The following is a 19,183-nucleotide window of genomic DNA, read 5'->3' as shown; positions in this document are numbered from 1 at the left end:
AAAGAAACCGCAGAGTTCGTGTCACGCATCGAGGGAAAATGCTGAAGCTGATCTTTAAGTGAGATTCTCTGGATTTCCAATCAGTTCCAGATTTTTACTTTTTTAACTTACCACAGATTTCTTTCATACCTATAATTCTTAAATTGGACAGACTTGCCCATGGTCACATATTTTAATCATACAGTTCAGTGCCATGAATTGTTAGACTGTCTGGGGTTTTGACTGATGAAACTTATAACAAGGACAACTGAGTTTATATTTGATTTTATGTCCAGACCACTACAATGAACTTATCTGGTTATTGATTTAGCTTTATATGTATGCAGTGAGGGGTGTATTTACATCATTATTATATGTCTTAAATAAAAATGTCTTGGACAAGTATGTTTTGTAGACATATTTTTGTGCGTGTGGTTAAAATTCTCATGCCTTTACTCAGATATTCATTGGCAGTCGTGTAGATTTATATGTAAGATATAAACTAATTGAACTGCTACCACCTCTGATTAAATATTGAATCACTAATCAGGATGGTTAGGCCTGAAAAAAATATTGTCAATCAAAATTTATCAATTTGAATAACTTTGTAATAAACAGAGTGAGCTAGAGAGAGAGAGAGGAAGACAACAGAGACAGATAAAGAGTCAGAAAATAAAAGCCCATTACAAGCGGTAAATTTTATTATGGGATAACAGCACATAAAGCACATCTAAAATCGATGTGTCCAATGCACTTTTAATAAAGGTAATATTAAAGGTACAGTTTCTAAGTACAATATAACAACATTCATATTAGAATGAAAAGTATTTAAAAGACAACATTAAATTTCTTATTTTTCTTTACAGCTGTATTTACAAAATGAATCAAAATACTTATTTTCATATTTAAGAATCAGACAAGAAGGAGCAAAACTACGTTTGTGAATAGACTACCTGCTAAAGAGAGTTCAAAAGAGCTGGATAAAAAGGTACATGATCATCTGTCCCCATTTTAACATCAGTAGCAAACGTGTGACTTAGAAATTTGTGACAACCACACACTAGTTTCGGCTTTCCCATAATTTGCACTGCTTTTGCATGGAAAAAAAGAATCAACCCGTGCTCCACCCCACCCTTCATGTTAGGTTACCCGAAACCGACTGAGCGAACACTGAACACAGAACATTAAAGAAATCCAGATGTGTTGTATGCCTCTTTTACAAACACATACAAATATTTGATATACAATGCATTAGTAAATCTTCTGTTCTCTGTGAATTTTTTAAAAAAGAAAGTTGATATAAAACAAACAGAAAGTGAAGAAATGTGGTTTGCCTGTTAGTTTTTGCCTAATCAAAAAAAAACAAAAACAACAAAATGTGCAGGTGAGCTTTTGTGTCGTATCATCTGCGAGCATTTATTTGACCATTAAAGATCAACATGAAACAAACTTCCCAGCTGTGTGTCTCAAATAAGGTGAGGGGTGACATGTACACTCTAAAAACGGACCACCGAAACATTAAAACCCTTTAACATAGCGCGTCAACCCACGTGAAAAATGATTAACATCACATAAAGAAGGAATCTGAAAAAACATTTTGAAGCATGTGAGAGTGAGAAATCGTCCTCATGTACAAAATACATTGTCACTTCAGTTACACGTCTGGAAAAAACCACAAAAAAAGACAATCAAAAAACCATGTATGCATCTTGTTACACCGAGAGGCACTCAGTGTGATACGTTGTATATTATTGCAAGCATATTCTCACTGATATTTGCTACAGAGTGGAGAGAAAAGGTCAACTTTGTCCTCAAATGGCAATTCTTTCATGTACATTTGTAACACTTCTTGTGGTGCAAAAGGTTTATGCCACTGGTCTGAAGAAACCACTTTCAGGATAGTCTTAAAATGGGGAATAACAAAAGCATACCGAGGCTCTGTTTAATAATAAAATCCAAGCACCACTTCCCTGCATCAGGTGAAGAACTATGCAGACACGAGAGAGGTAAATATTTAGTATCTTAAAACCTGACAAACTATAGCCTCAGTGAGTGGTTTTTACAATCAAAGAAAAAACACAATACTGCTGTTTCAGTTTGAATATTATCAGTTTTTCCGCAAACCAGAAATGCAACCTTAAATAGTTTGTTAATTAGCAGATACTAGCTTTGCTATAAGTCAGAAGGAAATAAGTGCCTTATCCCGAGACGAGCACACTGATACAGGTGCTGGCTGGGTAATTTTTACCACTATCATTTTCATTATCATTATTATTTATTGAGTCCTAATATCAATAATACATTAATATGCAATGAAATGAATGGACTAATAGGGCGGCCAGGCTTAGGAATCAATACTTTGTTCACGAAATTAACTTACCTAGCACCACACATTAGGGCAACACAAAATAAATGTCAGCACACCCTATCTCTAACAAACTAATCCTAAAGGAGGGAAGCAAACTAGAAACAGAGTTATCGTACAATATGGTGTAATCGATAAACAGATAAATATTTCCACTGGGTAGGCCTTAGTAGCAGTATTTTCCTCTTACCTATACAGACAGAAATTACAAAGCTACCTTTATACATGTGATCAATAATAACATTAAATATGGTGGATAAACAGCCGAGAATGAGGGAGAGAGAAAGAGAGAGAAAATAAGATATACAGCATACAGGCCATGTCAAGTTCTTAGTTCTCCACCTGGGAACAGAACTGGTCAAATATACAGATGAAACATAAAAACATCCACGAAAGTCAACACAAAATAAAACCAAAAAAAGTGATAAATAAGAGGTGTATTTACATGCAGATGTTCAAAGACTATTATGCACAAAAAGAATCAAAAATAATACACAGACATATATTATTGCTTGACATTCGATTATGGCTAAAAGTTGCTTCTCGTTTTTTTTTTTTTAAACTATATTCTTAAACGTATTTTTAATCATAAATCCTTACCAGCTGTGCTTTGGAAAATGAGTTCTGTTAAAAAACGTAATGACTGACTCATAATTCTGGGTAACACACCGACTCTCCGGCACAACTTCTTTTTAAGCGTGACATAACTCCGATCTTCACAATTTGCGGTCAAGAAGACTCGTTTTTCACAATTTGCACTCCAGAATTCATTTCAGCTCGCGAACTGACAGCGAGCGATGCTTTGCGCTGTGAAGCCGGCCAATGTCGCCTCACAGCCTTCAGCAGACCTTTGAATTGTTGAAGGCATTATGTCATGCTTTTTTTAAAAAAAACCTACACCTATTATGGATGGATCAAGCTCAGCATCTCCAAAACCATTTTTTTTCCCAACAAAATAAAAACCAAGACCCTCCTCGTCCACATAACCCTGTTCCTCTGTAATTATTAAAGCCTTGTCTGGGGTTTATTTTATTCACACACTGTGAGAACAAACACATACACACACGCGCACACACACTATTGCTTTTTACAAACAGACGACAGAGCAGAGACAGAAGGACCAGCACATTTTACTGAATACTATACACTGATTGAATAGCACACTTAGCATCAATCCCTTGACTTAAATCGGGATATCTCAAGTGAGAATATACAGAAGGACATCACTTTACAGGCCCGTGTGAAGGCGCAGTTTATAGTTAGACACAAGAATTCATGTGTTTGATGACCGTTTTCTGCTATCCTGCCAACCATACCAGTACATAAGAAGATGAGAACAGAGAGATGGGGCTTTGTTATTTTTTTTTTTTTGTTCTAGGCTGAGAGTTATTAGTTTGAGTCAGCTGAATGAATAAAGTCAATTGAAAAAGGATGACGACTGCGCTGTAGAGACCCGTAATTGTAACACAAGGCGTATTGCTTGTTTTATATTGTAGAACACGTCACACGCCACTCAACCATTAAGTGTTGAAATCAAATTCATGAGAGAAGAACCGTCCTGGTGGTAGACCTTAACTGTTTTTTATGTGACAATGCTACATTACAACAGCTTAACAAAGAAACAAACCATATATTATATTATTATTTTTTTTGCAAACAAATAACAGGAAATCAGCCTAATCTCCATCTCCTTTCTGAACAGTAAGTGCTGTACTGCATGTTCAGTATGTGCTGTGCCACCTCCTCCTCCTCCTCTCATCAATTGAGTGCTTTTGAAGAGATTTGAAAGATACACAAAAAAAAAAAAGAGCTAATCAAATGCTCTGCAACTGTCCAGAGGAAAGCGAGCTGCTTCTTCGGTTTCGGTCTACCTGTTAACCTCCCTGAGCGTTCACAACCTCATTCTCTCCGCTGCTCTCGCCGGGCCGCTGGGCCTCTCAACCTGGATTGTCTAGCAGTTGTTCCAGACTGGGTTTTCTTTTGCTGGGAGACTGAGGTTTACTAGTCGTAGAGGGCTTGTGCATATCCAAATAGGATCATAACAGAGATTATTACTTAGGTACAGCATATCTACTACAACCCAAACACAACAGATTTAGTATTGCATAAGAATATTTGGTTTTTCTAACAAAGAGGGTTACCACTTTTTAAAGACCCTGATGACACCGTTTGAAACCAAAACAGATTTTTTTTTTTTGTATGTGTGTGACAGGAATATGCTGCGTGCTGATAAAACTGTGATGGGGTTTGACTTTTTTTTTTATGTTTTGTTTTTTACAAATGAGATTTTCTTGAACTCGACCGTAGAGGGGGGGCACAGCGTGGTCTTGGAGGCCCCTTAATGTAAAATTCTGAACCAGTCCGTGATGAATATATTCAAATGTTTAATCTCAACCACTTCTCATGGAACATCCCTGACAAAAAACACAAGCTAAACCTAATGAGTACGAACAAATGTCCTCTCAAAAGCGCAAAAGAAACTCGTCCCTGAGGGGTGACAGCACAAGGCAGTAACGCCTTGTACAAATTGCACGGCAGAGGAATGATAGTGTGCAAACAGAAAAAAAGACAAGAAAACAACTGGATTCTGTGATACGGTTGGTGACAGATGTATTAACATGCTTTGTTGGGTTTCTAAAGGGATATCACTTTTTTTTTCTTCCTTTTTTTTTTGCTCTTTTTTTTTTTAAAAGATATTTCAAGAAGCCGCTACTGAGATTGCTGGAATGTCTTAGGAGTCCATTCTACATTATAGACGGGTAGACTGGAAAGCGGAAGCGACGACTACTGTTTGGCACATCCAGGGTTTTTTATCTACCACTTTACTACCACACTGACAAGAAAGACACACTCAACAAAACAGAAACACAACAACAAAGCATTCTGAAAATAGCACTTGTCCTACCATTTTTATGTTTCTCCCCTAATCGTACAAACAACAGCTAGTCTAATTATTGCGGGAATATAGTTAAGTGCTACCTGACATCTTTTTCTCTCCCTCGTTCTCTTTCATGAGTTATTTAACCAAAACATGTTACAAAAATAGAAGCTTTACTACCAGACAAGGCTTTGAATATTCACTTTCCCTTCACTGTTTCCTTCTGTGTCCTGTTGTGGCGTCGCCGGGGCGTGAGGCCGTGGTGAGAAGGCAGGTAAAGTCGCTCAAAAACGACAACGAAAAAGCACTCGAAACATTTTGACAGAGGCTCGTGAATGTGCTTTAAGGTTAGACCTCGTGTCTTTGTCAGGCTCAGGCTGTTAACTCACTTGCTGTATCTTTACCTTCCACTAGATGGAACAATTGGATTACAGTCTGTGTGTGATCTCTCCAGTCCGACCCTCAAGGCTATTCAGTGTTGATTTGCTGCGATAATGTTTGATTTCAATGCTCCTCTACGCATAATATGTGAGGTTTTTCCACAATAAAATCAGTACGAAATATTTGGACAAAAAAGGTCTCAACAAATGCTGTTCAATCCAAAGATCAAGGAAAGCGGGTTGACTGCAACATGCTGTTACTGTACATGTGCGTGCTCGCTGAAAGGAGTATCGAGGCTACATTTTGACAGGTGTTTGGCAGGCGGTAGTTGAGGTAACAGGTGACGGAGCTCCTCTAACCTGCCTTCTCATCTGTGCCTCTTTTGTTCACCGCCCCTGCAGCCACGCCAGCAGTCCTAACAGACAGCCCTTGCACTTCCAGACCGGTTTCATCTGCAGCTCCCAGGACTAGCCTCTGTGACCATGGTTCAACTTGTATTTCTTGTGCACATGCAACACATCACTAGGTAAATATACAAGTCTTAAATTAAAGAAAGGTGTAAATAAAAGTGCCTTATCAATTCAACAATTAAGAATGGTCTAACTACTAATATCATACATGTTATTTAAAATAGATTCTATAAACATTACTTTTTTCTGTATAGTAAGTACTTATGACCATATACCCTGTAGTACATTATAAAACAGGTGGAATGGACCCTTTTCATTGTGTTGGTGCCCTGTGCTTCTCCAGGGCACCTGTCCAGAGAAGGATTAATAGCAGATGGCCTTACATGATTTCACTATGCAACAATGGTGGATGGAGTCTTTGACAGCTAAAATCATTGCGTTTTCATTAGAATTACCAGAATTCTATGTTTCTTTCTTTTTTTTCTTTTTTTTTTAAACGATTGTCCACAGAGAGGTGCCGATTGCATCACCATGCCGACAGACCCTCCCTCAAAGTCGCTGTGAGTTTTCATTCCAGGAACTGCATCCAAAAGATAACACAAGAGAAAAAAATGGCTGAACTTGACCGTAATGTGCGCATTTATCAGCTATTTTGTTTTAGTTTGGGGGATAAAGTGTACGAAGCAGATAGAGATAAGACCGTTTTTGGAAAAATAATACTGATGTGGATCTGTTTGATTTCCAAAAGTGACTCATTAATTGTGCAATTACAAGCCAGATACGCCAATAAATCATAATAATAGTGGTGTAATAATAAATACTTGGGAAAATACATGAATAAACATGAAGTGAATCATGAGTTCCAGGTTAGACAATGCGCAAAAGAGGGTCAAGTTCAACCAGACAGAAATTATTTGTCCCTATCTCCTCTTCATGTCCCATGGGGTGTCGGGTCCCACAAGTCTTCCAAAGAGAACTAAATTCAATAAAGTAAACCTTGAGAATCAACTCCCTAAGCCCTCCCCCTCCAATGTAAAAGAAGAAGTTGAACAGCGTGCCATCTGTCCGCTCTGGTTTGTGCAGGGCACCAATAAAGTGTCTCAGATTCCTCCTCCACATTCCCCTACGGTGGGCACACTGGCACCTGGCAGGGCTGCTACCCGTCAACGGGCATGGACTGCTCAAAGTCTGATCCGAACAGCTCCTTGTATAAGGGGGGGAAGTGGGCACGCACAATGTCTGGGTATATTGCTTTGAAAGCTGTAAGCTTCTCTGTATGCCTACTGCACAGCGCTCGCAGTGTCGACACTTTGCATATCAACTGTGGAGAGAGAGGAGACAGGCTGTTTAGATTCACGGGGAAGCAAGGACATGGAGCAATGGTAGTGAAAAACATCCCTCCCTACAGTGTATTCCCTCTCACACGGGGGCAAACAGACTTGTAAATATTGAGACAAGCGCTAAGGCACGAGGAAAAGTTGACACTTCATATTACGGAGCTGGTACAATTGATAAATTGCCACTTCTCTACTGATAAAAAGGCATTTCATGTAACATTACGAATGCTTCCCCTGAAATCTGTGCTGTGCTCTAAAAATGGTTGATGGCCTGTGGATAAAGATCCTAAACAGTGGGAGATTACGCTGCTACAAGGATAGAGCATGCTTAGCAGACAGCCACTTTAAGGAATAATAGATGGAGCGTGTGCTGCATCGCACTGTACCTTTGTAAGTATACCATCCTCTCTGTGGTTCTTCTGCAGGACGTGCTGGAGCGCCAGCTGGATCTTCTGCTGGAGTTTCTCCACCTTCACCTTCTCCTGGAGCCAGGATCGGTCTGTAAGGCAGAATCACAACTTTTTGTACAAACTCGTGCAGGCGGCGAAAAAGTCAACTCGGCTCATGTGAAAAAGTAATGACGCAGTGCCACTAATATAAGAAATTAATTGATGGAGGAAAACAGGAGGGCAACAGCGCTCCTTGTTGTGGTGAATGCGTGTGTGCCTTTTTTTTTTCTCTCTCCGCACTGTGAGTGACACCTACCAGCAGACATCAACACAAAGGCGGAGAACAGGGCGATCTCATCCTCAGACAGGTGCATAGAACACAAGTTTTTCCCAAACTCGAAGACGGAGCTGATCAAGTCGTCACAGCCTGCCACAGCAAAGGACACAGAGAGAGGGCTTAGGATGAGGAAGACCAAAGAACAACATTCACTCTTGATCTTTATTGGGAGAGAGGCACATAGGGAGGGGAGAGGAAGGGGAAGGAATGAAAAAGAGCGGCATGCTGACAGCACATGGGAGCGTCTTAAGCAGAACAGGCAATGCTTTTACTCAGTTTTTGCCTCCCAGACGAGTCACTTTTGGCAGTTGGGTGGTGTTATGCAAGCCAAAATGAGGTCACTATTGAGGCTTTTAGTTAAATCAATTATCGAGGATAGAAAGAGACAGGCGGATGCCACCGCGGCTCGGGAAGCCCATCACTCTGCCTCCCCCGCCGCGGACCCCGCCGCACAGAAAACACAGGACACTGGGACTCTTGAAGCCGGGACAGATACACATGCTCGCTCCTATCCACACGCAAACAGGGAGTTGCAGGGAATGGTAAAGTTGCACCGCGAAACAGAATTCAGCATTTTCATTGCCACTGTGGGACGCATTTACATTTTTTTTTTTTCGTCAAAAGGCAGTCAGGAAATGCGAGAAAATCCATGGTGGAGAGTCTCACTAATGTCACGGCAGTCAAACACGAATGCTATTTGCTTTTGCCTGAGATGTTTTATGTCAGACTATCAATGATGGTTTTGATAGCGCTCTCCCTAAAGACACTCCGTCTGGCTTTATTTATTCCACAGTTACGGGAGCCATATGCAGCAGAGCCTCACTAACGTCTCTGTTCTACCATAAATAACCGTTGCAGAGACAGCAATGCCAGGTGAGGCAGGGATGAGTGCTCAGAGTTTGCTTCCAGGCCTTCAGCGTCGTGTAGAACAGAACAGCAGACTCTAATTTTGGCTATTACACCGAGGAAAGGAGTAAGACACAGTAAGAAACACACACAAACACAGCGGCACGCAAATACACACATGCAAACTCATTCAACCTACGCTTGCACACGCACGCACACACACTCCCACCTACCCACACACACACACACACACACACAACCACTCCACTTACCTAATGACTTGAACACATCAGGTCCGGCATACTTCCCATCAAAATAGACTGTGTTGTTTTGCGAGTCAAAGGCACGGCACATTCTGACAAACACAACTTCCAAAGAGCCTGTGGAGACAGACAGGAACAAGATGCTGAATCTGAGCTTTGCTTCTTCTTCTTTTTTTTTTTCTTTTTTCTTCCCTAACAGTTACACATCAGTCAAGGATGCAAAACACATGATTGTGCTTTGTGCTATTCTTCTACAACATGAGTAACACAACCACTTTGAAATAAAGAAGGCTGCCGTCAGAGAGGAAGAGAAAAAGCACCTCTGCAGATGATAATATCATAGACGGAAGGCTATTCTTCCATAATGACATGCCAGATAAAAATTGCGCTTCATTCAGTAGTGACAGTGCTTATTCATTCAACCTTTATTTAGCGAGATAGGTAGGGGAATTTTTTCCATCCTGCAATTTGTACCACACTGTGGGAGTGGATAAGAGGATCAAGAGAATGTTACAGAAGCCATTACTGCCTCTGAGGGAGATGCAACTGTTTAAAATGTCACGTCTGACAAGGGATCTCAGTCTTTATTTCATTATTCATATTGGCTGTGCTAATGTAAATAATACTCAGGGAAAGACCCAGGAGAGGTGTTTGTTTGCTGCATGTGTGGTATGTTTGTGTCTGTGTGAGCGTTTGTATTTTACGCCTAAATATAGGTGACAGTGTGCACGGAGCCATGGCTGCATTTAATATTCTGTAAGTACGTCTTCATGAGAGCAGTTTGAATAAGTAGACATCGTCTGTGTCTGGGAAAAGAGAAGGGAAATGGCAGCCCTCGCGATAGGTATTATCTGAGCTCAGGAACACATTGCTTATCTAATGCTGTGTCCATCCCTGCTATGTATGTAATGAATGGAGGAAAATAGAGAGCGACAGAGACAGAGAGAGGAAACAGGCAGGGTGGGGTCTCCTCTCTGTGACACTGTCTGTGCGTGTGAAGAAGAGGGCTTTGTGCAGTCAGGTCAGCTACGCCCTTGTGACAATGCCAGAGGGGGGTGGTGGTGGTGGTGGTGGTGGTGGGTGAGTTTGACGGCAGCAGGCCATGTTGACAGGCTGTCATACCTGCTTTCAGCAGCACTATCTGATCATTCTGACACAGCTCCATGAAGCCGTCGATGCGCTTGGCGAACTCCACCACATACTGAATGGCCTCTGTTATTTTGATAGCACACAGCTGCCACATGACTTCCCGGGGCTAAGAACAGATACGACAGAGAATGGGTTATCGGCTTTAAAACAATGAATTTGATTACTGTAACTGCTTGGGAGGCCAACACAGGCTCGGCCGTGGTCGTTACCTTGCTCTGGTAGCTCTCCACCTCCTCCTGCAGGAAGGCCTGCCAGGTCATCTGCTGCAGCTCCTCCCTCAGGTACTGACATGTCTCCATGTGTGACTTGGAGATGTTCTGGGCCAGGTGCTCTGCAATACAACCACAATCGTCACAAACCCAGAAGAACCACGATTGAGATATGAATGTTACTCGCAAGGCTATGTGAAAGGGAAGACCTCGCTGATGAAATATGCCACAGGAAAGGAAGATTTATTTACTGAGCTTTCAAGAAGGAGGAGAGGCGGATACGCGTGGGCTTTTTTTGACTGGGAAAAGGCTTGTTGACATTTCCTTTAACTGCCTGCAGGAAGCTCATAACTTAAGGTTGAGGCAAAGCCAATCTAGTTATGACACAAATGCATGGAGAGGAGGAGGGGCGCCACGTTACTCACTGAAACAAAGGTCACATTTTCTCTGAGAGAAATATTGAGTATAAGAATTTAAATGGTTTTGAAAACACATCTGTTAAAAGGAGTTCCTAGGCACAGGGGAGCCTAAAAAAATGATTTCCCCAGACGCCTGCCCTGCTGGATCCTGATTGGCCCTAATTAATGGAAACTAATTACAAAAAAGAGGCTCTTTTAATGAGTGTTGGAGATGAGTCTCCAACCTCCTGCTATTTTAAGCAACCTTTGTGTCGTTTGCCCCACGGTTGAGTTGTTCTCCCCCCTCCTCCATTTTGCTGTCTCTCCTCTTGTCTCCCCCTGCCTCTCTTCTGCTCCGTACCTAGTTCAGCCATGGACACGGTGGGGGAGGTCTCTCCGTTGGTGAAGGAGCAGTAAGGGAAGAAGCCAGAGCCGGGGGCAAAGTCGCAGATGGGCTCCGGCTTGATGCCGTTGATGTCCAGGCCTGACTGGTCAGGAGATGGCTGGATGTCCAGGTAGAAGCTGCTGACCGCCGAGTCTGGTTTGCTGCCATCAGGGGTGTGACCATCCATGTAGCCGCTGAGGTCGTCATGGAGCTCTGTGAGGCCATTGGCTGAGAGGCCATAGCTAGGTGTGAGCGGCTCCGCCTCTCCCGGCTGTTGTTGGTGGTCACGCTGCTGCTGCTGCAGCCTGTGCTTCTGGACCTCGGCGTACAGGCTGTCTCGCTGCTTCTTCGACATGCGGCCAAACTTCACCGCTGCGGTTAGCAAGACAAAAAACATGTGTGAGACTCATCAGACATCATAAACAAATGTAATTTGTGCTCCAAACAATATGAAAGCCTCCTCAATGAATGGATGTCTCACTGTTAAAGAAATTAGACATCCTTTCAAAGTCTCCCTTACTCAGTCTTGTTTCAAGATACTGACAGTCATGACTAGAAACTGCATGAACAGTGGAATTGCTAAACACGCAAAATTATTACTCCTTTAAAGGAAAATGAAATGTTGGCATCTATGTCGGAGAAAAAATTACTTGCTTAGACAACAAGGGAAACTTTTTTTTGAGGCACGTAATTGCTTTAAATTTTGTTCCACATTCAGAGATTATTTGTCAATCTGTGCCCTCCACTGACGAAGTCGCACTCCACCAATCTATGTTAAAATCGTATGTCTCTGTCAGACCAAAAGATGGCTGCTGCTAGCATCATTAGGCTAGTGTTGTCAAAAAAATATCAAACTGTCGATACATCGTCATTTTTGAATATTTGAAATTGCTAATGCTCATTTTCTGCCGTATTGATACACACACTGTGGAAGTGCCCACATAGGCCCACCTCCTTCAGAAGTAAATTAACCTATCTTTTAATAAAAAATATCTAAAATTGTATGCCCTCACTGTTGTCCCGATTTTTCCCAAAGGTATTGAAAGTGATGCTGAATATCGATATTTTTAATGTATCGAAGTTGTCCAGACAAGACATCATTAGACTGATAGAACAGTACTAAACAGTCATATGATCTATTAAAAGATAACACTGATACATAAAAAGCAAATCTCCACATGTCAGGAGGGATCAGTAATGACAGAAATCATGAGGAAAATGAACATCTTCACGAGTACAGAGGCAGAAGTGGGAAGTGACTAACGGCTTACCAACAGCCACTCAAACATGAGACAGGATACGCTGCTGCCTCCTGCTTCAAGGTTTCCAGACTAAACATTGGTGCTGAGAATGAGACTCCTTGGCCTGAGTTCTGGGGGCCTGGCAGTATGTCAGCCGGTCACAGTGTGTGTGTATGTGTGTGTTTGTCTACGCACAGTGGAAAGCGAGTGGAGCGTCGCAGAGGAGAGTGCGGGCAGATGGGCTCTGGTGTGTTGAGTGAAGGCGAGAGTCACCTTCGTCTGTCCTGAGCGTGTGTGTGTGTGTGTGTGTGTGTGTGTGTGTTTGTGTGTGTGTATATGTGCATGTGAGAATGTGTATGGCTACGCAAAGGCACTTATAAGTGCTAATGTACTTCTGTGTTCATTCATATTCATGAATATGTATATACGCGTATAACTGAGTTAAGGCAAAGTGGTGTGCATGAGGATGTGCCAGCCTCTGGTGCTGCATGTATGTTCAGGTTTTCACTTGTCTGTGTGCACTCGTGTGTGCTTTACAAAAAAAAATAAAAAATACTCTAGATCTGCTCTGTTCTGACGTAATCTCCTCAGCTCTGCCCAGTCTGGATCGGCCCAGTCTGGACCAGCCTAGGCACAGCAGGAGCCCTACAGCACACATCCCCACCTGTGTGCTCCCATTACTGCATCTCAGCTGCAGCAGCTCTGATGACAACCTCTAACAACCTCCTATTTCATCAAACCTACTTTCTATCACAGCAACGAATTAGTCCAACAGACAAAGCAGTCACCTGCTCCTGGCAGACAATGAACTGTCATCTTAGCATGTGTTCATGTCACAGTTTTCTTGGCGTATGTCTGTTGTGTCTCTCTGAGAATAATGGCAGTCATTATCTGTGTGTTTTCTTTGCGTCTCCACTGAGATTGAATATACAGCACCACATCGGTGTTGGGCCATGAATACACAGCCCAATAATGATAATGATAAACACGCACAGGTGTTAACGGCCACTGAAAAGTTAGCAGCTAACTAAGCCTGTGCAAAGAGTTATGATGTGTTGACTATTTTGGGTAATATACCTCAGGCTCATCATTTTGACTGATTTTCTCTGAAAAACAGATTTTCACTGTGGAGGAGGAGTTTCTTGGGTTTTTCCTACCACAAGAAAGATGCTGACGACCGTGTGTTTACAGCAAACCATCGTGACCATGGCTCAGAAAATCTTCCAGTAATAGAAATTAAAGAGGAAAATGAGTAGATAGCACAAGTTAGCTGCTGATCTCTCCCTTTAAGTGATTTGATTAATAGTTTCGCTACATAGTGGTTGTAATGGAAACGGTCATCTTCAGTCATTCTTCATTCTTAGTTTTAAAATAAAACAGCTAAACTTCGGGATTGTTTGTCATGATAAATAACGAGCTCTAAACGCACACTATTAATAATAAAGTTAATAAGATTGCCAACTGATATATTGATCCTAATGAGGAACTTCTCTCCTTTTATATGTGCCTTCATAAAGAGGTCAAAAAGCTCCAAAGGCACTTCAGCAGAGCAGATTCTTGCCCACACTGTCTCGAACCTGGACTCTTCACCTCCCCCCCTGCTCACCACACCACCCTGCTGTATCCACCCACCTCTTCCATCAAGCACTTACCATCTCGTGACATGCCCACTGCCAGGCACTTCTGCAGCCGGCAGTGCTGGCAGCGGTTGCGGCTGGTGCGGTCGATCAGGCAGTTCTTCTGACGAGGGCAGGAGTAGGCTGCATTGCTCTGCTGACTCCTCCTGAAGAAGCCCTGCACGGGAGAAGGGGCACGGAAACACCTCGGGTTATTGGACGAACCGCTGGATCAGTTCATGCCTTCATAGCGTTCTAGTGCTGACAAAATTCAGTCCTGATTGATCGCGATTCATTGTATTCCCGGTGGTGATATTTTTATTTTTCGTCTGCCAAACACACGAGATAATAACGCTACAGCAACGGTATTTTCCCGGCTTAAATATGGCATCCAAAGAGCGCTGTATTTCACCAGCGTGTACAGCAGGAGGGTGGTGTGTTTGGGTAGGACTGATAACAGTGGATGGTATTTTTCTTCAGTGGGGTTATTAGTGTTGATTAACGCAGCACTGGCATGTGCAGTGCTAAAGGATTGCGAATGCACACCGACTGGATTCCTCATCCTTTGACTTAATGAATTGATTCCAGCACATCATTAACATGCCCCACTCTACTGCTCCATACACATATGTCTTAATTAGCTGCTCATTGGCTGTTTAATTACAAGAAAACAGCTGACAGCTGCCAAGTTGCTTTATAATGGAAGCCATTATGGAAACAGGCTATAACTGCCAGTGACAAGCAGCACTCTTTAATAATGCTATGATTTATGGTCCAAACTTTTGTGCTCGCACATATCATTAAAGGCCCCTCTGCTTTGGACTAATTAGCAATCATTAAAGATAGATTTCAGCAGTTTATTCTTTAGTGTTTTGTTACTTGCAGCTCCTGTGTGAGGGAGAGGAGCACTGGGAAGAGCAGCTGAAAGAAACCTCTCTCTCTCTCTGTCTCTCTCCTTCACACACACACACACACACACACACACACACACACACACACACACACACACACACACACACACACACACACACACACACACACACACACACAGACGCACACAGACGCACACAGACACGCACACACACATTCAGGAGCAAACAGCAAAGGTGCAGGCTGGCTGAGGAATGCTAATGATGTGCCTGGTGACAAGCACAGGGACAAGAATACACCCTAAGCACAAAATTCCCCTCACTGTGAATGGCTGGTGCATTTGAAACAGTACAAAAGGCGGCTTCAATGGAAGCAACACTGTAGCAAACAGCCAACAATCTGCTATAATTCAAAGCACTCTCCTTTTGATCATTTTATTTCAAGAAGAGCAGGCTGCAGCAGAAGCAAGAAAAAAAAAATAAGAAAAGAAGAAAAAAACAGTGAAAAGACATGTCCCTGGGAGGGAAAGGCAGAGCAAGGCAGAGGGATGACTTTGTCCTACTAATTGTGGTGATCTGTGATGTCCTCTGTGGTGCTTGACCACTTTAATGATCATCTTCTGTGTGTTTACACTTCGCAGTCCCGCACCGAACCGTCGTAAAACTTCGGCAACATTTTCAAACGTTTTTTCCTCGCAAGCAACTTTTACTTTGTTTCCTCAATTTTCCCCCCCGTCTTCCCCTCCTCAGCTCTCCTGTCCCTCACACACACACAAACACAAACACAGACACACTTCTTCCCATGACACAAACAGGTTCGCTCTCTTGACGCTTACCTTACAGCCTTCACATGTTATCACGCCGTAATGGATGCCTGATGATTTGTCTCCACAGATCTTGCAGGGAATTATTTCGATTTGAGCTGCGGAGAAGAAAAGGAAATAAAAAAAGAAAATCAACATTTTTTTTGCTGTCACAAGTCACTGTACAACACCCTCACCATGGATCCATGTTGGTACATGAAAGCGCACTGTGCTTCTAAAAGCATCTCATCCGGTGGCTTTTGAATCCTCACTTCCACAGAGCATTAGCAGAATATTTACAGAGAGTGGTGTGTGTGTGTGTGTGTGTGTGTGTGTGTGTGTGTGTGTGTGTGTGTGTGTGTGTGTGAGTGAGTGTGTGAAACGGAGGAGGCCATTTTAAGTCCTCACAAGCAGCTAATGTAAACATGGTGTCAATTTGCATCCGAAACACAACTTACATAAGGACAAACTCAGCTACCCACAAACCCTCACCACACCACAGTAGCTCTAATACTAGCCTTGTGCAATGACAAAGGCTCATTTAGCCACACGAGGACACGTATCCCCTGTTGGAAAACTTGACTTCATGAAGCCTCTTAAAACTTCAAAACCATAAAAACCTCAGGAGTAAATCCGCTGCGGCCACAAAGAATCATAACATGCCCACTGCGCTGGGTGGAGCGGTGGCAGCGACTGTGTGCAGTGGTGGTGGGGGGATTTGGCTGTGGTGTTGTGCTGTTGACAGGCGTGTGATTCACCCGCCATAGAGGACAAAAGCACAGAGAGGACAGGCCTCATCCATCGTTGGCCTTCTCTTCAGGAGCGGACCACAGGGCAACACAACAGAACAGACAGAACACACAGACATCAGAGACGCAGAACTCCCAGCTCGTCCCGCTGCTCTCAGCTTTATCACTGCAGCCACTGATGCTACATCCCTCTCCACCTCCACCTCCCCCTCTGTCTTGCCCCCTCTCTCTCTCTCTCTCCCCCTCTCTCTCTCTGTGTCTCTCTCCCCCAGAGATCTCTATCTCGCAGCCCTCCTCCACATCTCCAACATCTCAGTCCCACTGTCCCAACAGTGCACTGCAGCGCCAGACGAACTCCGCTATCTGATCTAAATCGAGGAAAGATCACCGCGGGATATTTTCTCACGATGTAATGGTTTTCTCCAACCAGCCATGCACCCGACCAATCAGAGCGCAAGGGGCTATTGCAACACAAGTCTATACCAATTAGGGGGGGAATATTATGATTTTGCCTTAATAAGAGGCATTAAAAATTATAATAATTTAAAAAAAGTGGTGGTACATTGACTATGTCAGAGTGTTACATCAGCCTCTCCCCTCTAGCCAGGCCTAACTGTCTACTATCTAACAATCACTCTCTCTTCCCAAGACTAGAAGCCTCTAATATCCCTCATATACCTTAACAACCAACCTCTTTAAACTAGTTTGATCACATCAAAAGTACTTTTTGCTGGGGTCCAATCCAGAGATCCCTGCCCATTTTAATCATCTGCCTAGGAGCTTGTAATGTGTCATGTGGATAATGTCCTTGTCCCCGAGGCATGCCCGGGAGAGGCCCTTAACACAGAGCCTCTAATCCACTAACCCCGGAGCCACACTCTATTCATTCAGGAATCTGTGTCTGTTCTCCTCGCGCTGCTGGAGTCAACAAGACCGGCCATGTTTACATGGAATTAGCCCACATTTTAGTAAAATGAACAAAAGGGAGTGGTGGAACATGCACAATTAATTCTCCTCCAGACAACACCTCCTGCGATTTGTGATTCTCACGTACAATAGAGGGCACTGCACCTCGTCGGCCCGGATTAGAGTGAAATCCAGGCAGGAGGCGGGCTCTGACAACCTAACTGAGAGGGTTAATTTATAATTAATCTTTTCCTTACTGCGCACAGTTGCTTGTTATTTCAGTTAGGTCTATCTCTGTATGAGTGCACTCTATTGTTTGTTTTTGTGTTCTCCCTGCATGAGCATTAGCAGTGCAGTGTGTTTCGACTCCTTTAGCATTTTCAGCCTCATTACTTACATAATTTGTTCTGACATGCACTCACAACAACTGAAGCGTGCTGTAATTATGACTAGCTGTGGTTATGGTGAACTAAAGGTTGCAGTGACAGACCCCAGCCATTGGGTGGCAGTGCAGGGCTGTGGCTATGGTTGTCTTGCCAAGTTAAGCCAAGCTTCCACCCACCCTATCCAGCCCACAGGCTTTTGGCTCTGAGCTCCAGCCTCTGATAGCTCCAGGCTTAGGCTGCTGCTAGCTTCCCCACCCCCACAGCATAGCTGTGAGATGCCTTCATCTCTCCTGAAGAAGCGGAGCTGGCTGGGCGCTCGCTCAGGCCTGACAGAGGCTGTGCCACATCAGGTGAAAGCAGTGGGAGTAGAGACGCGGGGGTGCCAGGCCGGGCAGGGCATACACATACACGAGCATGCCACACAAAGCCCTATCTGCAGCAGGAAGGCCCTGAGTGCACACAGCCTCACTAGCTAACACCCTCTCACTCCACCGCTGCACAAGCCCCTGGATGCTCAGTGCACTCAACAGTAAAAAGGGTTTGTCTCTGGACCGGCTGAGGCTGGCTCTGTAGTTTCTTGTATGAGAAAAGACCTCAGTCTGAACATATAGCTATTTCCACACTGGGATAAGCTGCTTTCAAAAAGACGTGGAGAGGAGGGGTCACAATGACACAATGGAGATCAAATTCTCCATGAAGTCACCTCCAACATCAGCTAGGTCAATATTTGTATGTCCGTATGACTATGCAAGTTGTCCTCTTGAGTGACTGGTCATGAGGGCCCCTAAGCTGCACTTCAGACACTGAGTATGATTTAAACTGAATTCACACAGGAGAGTCAGTCAAACACAAAAGGCCCGCGCCTATAAGCACTCCCAGTCTGGCAGTCAATATCTATTGACATGAGCTGCGGTGTTAACTGCCTCTTGGTGTGAAACAGGCAGCTGCTGGCTCGCTTGAGCTTGACCAGCACAGTGCCACTGATCCCATTCACCGCGCCTGCCTGCCTGACTCCCTGCCTCCCTGCCTGCCTGCCCGCTTCCCTGCCAGCCAGCCCTGCCTGCTCTGTTTACGACATCAAAGCCAGGCACAGTTAGACGGGCAGCCATGCTAAAGCCCATCCCAGCAGCCTGCCGCTCCTCACAGCACTGCGAGATGGCCTCTGCGCGCAGGCCACTTCAAAGACACCTGCAGAGACGCCAAGATTATGTGCGAATCACACTGCAGCACAATCACACCACGCGCATAACCAAAAGGGCTGGACAGCGGCTCAAGACTGATTTCCTG

At 43.6% G+C, this 19,183-nt stretch overlaps 1 protein-coding gene across 2 annotated transcripts in view; it reads right to left on the bottom strand.

The window, feature by feature from the left end:
* Positions 1 to 658: 658 nt before the first annotated feature.
* The window catches only part of roraa (RAR-related orphan receptor A, paralog a), a 187,935-nt gene continuing 169,410 nt past the window's right edge, over positions 659 to 19,183 (bottom strand). For both annotated transcript variants that reach the window (XM_084364534.1, XM_084364535.1), the window contains 9 exons: positions 15,889 to 15,974; positions 14,220 to 14,361; positions 11,303 to 11,698; positions 10,544 to 10,665; positions 10,308 to 10,440; positions 9,195 to 9,302; positions 8,056 to 8,166; positions 7,737 to 7,849; positions 659 to 7,334 (listed from right to left, as the gene is read on the bottom strand). In XM_084364534.1, coding sequence (XP_084220660.1) covers positions 7,170 to 7,334; positions 7,737 to 7,849; positions 8,056 to 8,166; positions 9,195 to 9,302; positions 10,308 to 10,440; positions 10,544 to 10,665; positions 11,303 to 11,698; positions 14,220 to 14,361; positions 15,889 to 15,974 — 1,376 coding nt within the window. In that variant the 3' untranslated portion in view covers positions 659 to 7,169. The remainder of the gene's footprint in view (positions 7,335 to 7,736; positions 7,850 to 8,055; positions 8,167 to 9,194; positions 9,303 to 10,307; positions 10,441 to 10,543; positions 10,666 to 11,302; positions 11,699 to 14,219; positions 14,362 to 15,888; positions 15,975 to 19,183) is intronic.

Source organism: Pagrus pagrus (assembly GCF_965226575.1).
Source record: "Pagrus pagrus genome assembly, chromosome: 10".
NCBI lineage: Eukaryota > Metazoa > Chordata > Actinopteri > Spariformes > Sparidae > Pagrus > Pagrus pagrus.
Note: the sequence above shows the minus strand (reverse complement) of the source record. Positions and strands in the feature narration are given on the sequence as shown.